This window comes from Habropoda laboriosa, unplaced genomic scaffold, assembly GCF_001263275.1.
Source record: "Habropoda laboriosa isolate 0110345459 unplaced genomic scaffold, ASM126327v1 scaffold801, whole genome shotgun sequence".
Taxonomy (NCBI): domain Eukaryota; kingdom Metazoa; phylum Arthropoda; class Insecta; order Hymenoptera; family Apidae; genus Habropoda; species Habropoda laboriosa.
In genome coordinates this window covers 461,190-465,929 of record NW_017101026.1, presented here as the reverse complement: position 1 = coordinate 465,929, position 4,740 = coordinate 461,190, and the positions used below count along the sequence as shown (strand labels likewise).

At 31.1% G+C, this 4,740-nt stretch overlaps 2 protein-coding genes across 2 annotated transcripts in view; one reads left to right on the top strand and one right to left on the bottom strand.

Moving 5' to 3' along the window:
* Positions 1–1,180, bottom strand: part of LOC108577881 (methionine--tRNA ligase, mitochondrial-like) — a 3,423-nt gene extending 2,243 nt beyond the window's left edge. The window contains exons 1-2 of the mRNA XM_017941100.1: positions 917–1,180; positions 41–643 (exon numbers count right to left, since the gene is read on the bottom strand). Coding sequence (XP_017796589.1) covers positions 41–643; positions 917–1,169 — 856 coding nt within the window. The 5' untranslated portion in view covers positions 1,170–1,180. The remainder of the gene's footprint in view (positions 1–40; positions 644–916) is intronic.
* Positions 1,181–2,260: 1,080 nt separating this feature from the next.
* LOC108577896 (casein kinase I-like) overlaps positions 2,261–4,740 on the top strand; it is a 3,543-nt gene continuing 1,063 nt past the window's right edge. The window contains exons 1-5 of the mRNA XM_017941119.1: positions 2,261–2,673; positions 3,845–3,954; positions 4,060–4,282; positions 4,374–4,668; positions 4,733–4,740. The exon at positions 4,733–4,740 is cut by the window's right edge and continues 265 nt beyond it. Of these exons, the coding sequence (XP_017796608.1) occupies positions 2,542–2,673; positions 3,845–3,954; positions 4,060–4,282; positions 4,374–4,668; positions 4,733–4,740 (768 nt within the window). The 5' untranslated portion in view covers positions 2,261–2,541. The remainder of the gene's footprint in view (positions 2,674–3,844; positions 3,955–4,059; positions 4,283–4,373; positions 4,669–4,732) is intronic.

Here is a 4,740-nt window from a genome sequence, read left to right as displayed (position 1 = left end):
ATAGTTAGAGTATATTTTACAAATATTCAGTTATTTTTTAATTCTAATTGTATTGTTTCTAATTGTGCTATGAGATCCATATGTTTGAATTTGTCAGGTTGGTCAGAAAAGTTTTCCAACAATTGCAATCTCTTAGGATTATCTGTAGAATAATATAATTGCAGTTCATTTACTAAACACTGTGCTTCTTGTACATTAATGCATTTTTTATCAAATTCACCACGCATAAGAATAATGCCTTTGTCATCCTTTAATTCTGTATAATGAGTTATAGTTAAACATTCTGGTGCATTTTCTTTATGCGCTTGATACCACAAAAGTGGTGTCATATGAATTTCTAGCCCATAGAATTGACTAACAATAAACTCATATCCATGTTTTCTAGGTAATGGCAGCAAAAATGTTGGATAACGTTTCCCACGTTCAAACATTCTATCAAATTGTTCTGGTGCTAATATTCCACATATATAATCTTTATCTTTATGATAATCTTTCCAAATATTTATAATCTCATCCTTTGTTTTATCCTGAATCATGTCCACTTTCATTATACTGTTTAATTGTGCTTGTTGAGGTTGCTTGTCTTGATCCAACTGTGGTTTTGCTTGACTATCAAAATATTTCAGCTCTTCATCCTGTTTTGCTTCAATTTAACAACATACACATAGAAAAATGAAATTCACACATAATACTTACGATTAATCATTACAATTAAAGAACACTCTAATCTAAATTCTTATACTTAAAATAGCATGTTGTTATATACAACACATTCACACTTTGATATAGAAAATTTATTTTAAATAATAATGAACATATGACATACGAGCAAAAATACTGGATCCATTTTCATTTAATATATTAACAATAATACGCACGAAATACTTATACATATTACATAGGTTACTATTTATACCTGTCTTCTTTTGAAATTTCTTCTCTTGATTTTCGACACGATCCAAAAACTCCTCTGGGCTAGTTTGTTGAAGTTTCGCTATTTTACTGGCATATTTATCATAAAAAGGATTTTTTTCAAGATTTTGTAAAACCTTTTCAAGTTTCGTACGAGTTGTCATGATGGATCTCTTGTTGCAATTCTTTATATTTACGAAAACGTTTCTCATTAATATTAACCGCAACTGTATTAAACTTTGTGAAAGAATTGCCATCGATCGTTCAAAATTTAATACAACATCAGCTGCTGCAATATATATGTGAAAAAAATTTTGTAACTAACATACAATTTATTTTACCATATTGCACAGCTTAGATGTCGCTAAGAACTTTACGAAATTTTCAAATAACACAATATACATACATATTTTTCTTATCGTTCATAAACGAGAAAGTCTTGTAACATGTCGCAATAGCATTTTTTCTCTTCTATTTAATGAAAACAATAAATGAGAAACGATCAGGGAATTTCCTATCAATTTCTAATAAGTAGCACAAGGTTCCGGTATGATCAGTAGTGTACCTATATACAAGCATAAATTGTTTAAAAAGTAATAGTACTTTTGACCCATATTGCCTTGAAGTGCATTATACGTATATGCAATAGAAATTATACTTATTGTCTGTAATACTACGTACGCATACATATATTAATTGTGTACATTTGAAAATTCTTAAATCTATAACACTACATTGGTTGCATCATGAAAGAAATACTTAACAGCACGTAATTTCATACTTTTGCTAATCAGTATTTTAGAACGTACATGTATTAATATCGAATAAAAAAGATCAAACCTTTACAAATATTTCAATTCATCTGTTTAATCCATGTCATTGTCGCATGAAATATAAACGAAAGTGTAAAAAGTTCTCGTTTGTTCCGTTTTTATTTTTTATTTCCATTTAACCTTCCGATAAACAATTTCCTTTTTAAATATATAAAAAAATCGCGCGAAAAAAATTAGAAAAAAAAATTACATTTTAACAATGCATGTTTTTATTTAAGTAGACGTCACTGTGAAAGACGTCGTTCACAGTAAGAACCATGGTGACATTGATACGGCCCTGAGGAAAATCTAGTACTGCAAATTCAAGCGAGTCATTTCGTACAATTAAATTTCGAGACGATGCTAAACTCATACCACGATTAAACGAAATCTTTCTCGTTATTTAAATAGAAGATTTGCGGGTAATTTGATGAAAAACATACCTTGGTTAATTGTTAGCGATTTATTGATAAGGACTGACTTGAACGCCGCCCGCTGTGACGCATCGTTTCCGCAACGTCAGTTGCTCTCGTGCTTCTAGCGAAAGGGAAAATGTCGGCGTATTAGTGGGGTTTTGTTGTGCCACTAGAGAGTGACTTTTGGCTACGGTTTCCTGAACAGATTTTACCGAAAAAAATCCTCCATCGATACAGCTTCGAGAAGGCTCAGCATCGTCGAGTTTGCCAGTAAATGGCGTATAAGTCCTACCGGGTACGCTCAGTACTTTAAATCAGGTTTGATTCCGACGTGAGCCAGTCGCAGAGTCCGCCGTCGGTTCTAGCGGAGGAAGGACAGAAGTAGGGAAGCCAAGAGCAATATGTCGATGTCGTTGGCGATGTCAGTAGCAAAGAATGAGTTTGTCGTGGGTTGCAAATACAGGCTGTTGAGGAAGATTGGCTCAGGATCCTTTGGCGACATTTACCTCGGTATCAACACCTCTAATGGTGAGGTAAGGAGTACCGTTTCATGTGAGACGACCTGCCAGCACATCTTCCTTCTCGTGTTCTTTGTTTCTTTTTCTTTTTCTCGTCCCTTTTTAACAAGTAATTTACCTAATGTATATCGTGGAAAAGTATTTTTTGTTATACCACCAGTAAGCTTGTTACGACATATGTTTTTCATGATATTGTTGTTGGTTGCGTGAAATACCCATTGTTTTTTCTTACCCAATTTGCAAGTTGTAAACTTTTCATTTTGGTAATGTTACGTTCACTTATCCGCTCTACCGAGTTCGGCTGTTTTCAAAATTTCTACGAACTACGTTCTCTGTTTAACTGCGAACGTTTATCCAACCTTTTTCTACGCGATTAACCTCTACATTTTAGAAAGAATATTTATGCACGTATTGTTTATGGAAGAGATTAATCAACGATTGCAAATTACAGTTTGTCACTAAAATATCAATATTTGTAACGTTTGTGATGAAGCACTTGTGGTAAATGGTTATTAAACAATTATACTTAAGTAGTCAAAACTTTTCCTTTGTTGCATATAAAATATACATTTAAACTTCATTCCTACCAAGTTTATAGATTACATACTTATATTGTCTTGTTTCTTTGTACGAAATAATAATATCAAAATTTTTACTATTATATTTACTACTGTATTGTATAAATATTATACAATTCTTCTTCTTATAATGTATATCATTGAACTATGGTTTATTTATCAAATAACTGATTTTACAAATAAAACTAATGTGGAACTAATTATTGAGTTAACAGTAATTCTATTATTGGTGTAATAATGAAACTTATCAAATATTTAAAGTACCACATATACAAATAAATATGTTCATATTACATGAAGTATACATATATCTGTATAGGTGAGTTGGGTGTATGCAAATTTAAGAAAATGTTTAAAACATAACAAAAGTATCATGGAAATTCTGTGTAACTTTGTAATATACACTTGTTTATTTGAAAAATCTTAAACAAAAGTAACTATACACCTATTGCTTCTATATGATGTATTATAAGTATGTAGAATTGAATTTCAATAATTGATGCATAAACACAGAAACTTTACAACTTCAACAAGTATATATGTATATAAGTATATTGAAGTGATGCCCTAATAGTGTATTAAATTTGGCATGTTATATGTTATTTTAGGAAGTTGCTGTTAAATTGGAGAGCATGCGTGCTCGACATCCACAACTCCTATATGAGTCGAAGCTATATAAAATTCTACATGGTGGTATAGGAATACCTCATATACGTTGGTAACTATTACTTTTAATATTTTATTCTGTTGAATAAAATTATATTTATCATACTATACATGTGTTAGTACTTATAAATAATTGTTGTTTCCATATTACATGCAGGTATGGACAGGAACGAGAGTACAATGTACTTGTTATGGACCTTCTTGGTCCATCTCTTGAAGACCTTTTCACTTTTTGTTCAAGAAGATTTACACTTAAAACAGTCTTAATGTTGGCAGATCAAATGATTGGTAGGATTGAATACGTTCATTGCAAACATTTTATTCATAGGGACATCAAACCAGATAATTTTTTAATGGGTATTGGTCGTCACTGTAATAAGGTATAATTTATACTGTTAGACATTATCTTCCTCATGACTTATACATATAATTTTCATTGAAACTTAATGCAGATAATTTATAAAATTACAGCTCTTTCTTATTGATTTTGGATTAGCTAAAAAATATAGAGATAGTCGTTCAAGACTGCATATAATGTATCGAGAAGATAAAAATTTAACAGGCACAGCAAGGTATGCTTCAATTAATGCACATCTTGGAATAGAACAAAGCCGTCGTGATGATATGGAATCACTTGGTTATGTGCTTATGTATTTCAATCGTGGGTCTTTACCTTGGCAAGGACTTAAGGCTGCTACCAAAAAGCAGAAATATGAAAAAATAAGTGAAAAAAAGATGTCCACACCTGTAGAAGTTTTATGTAAGGTAAGTTGTATATTTGTAAACATTAATATTTCAGATTAAAAATGACATGCACTACTGAAACATATGTACTTAT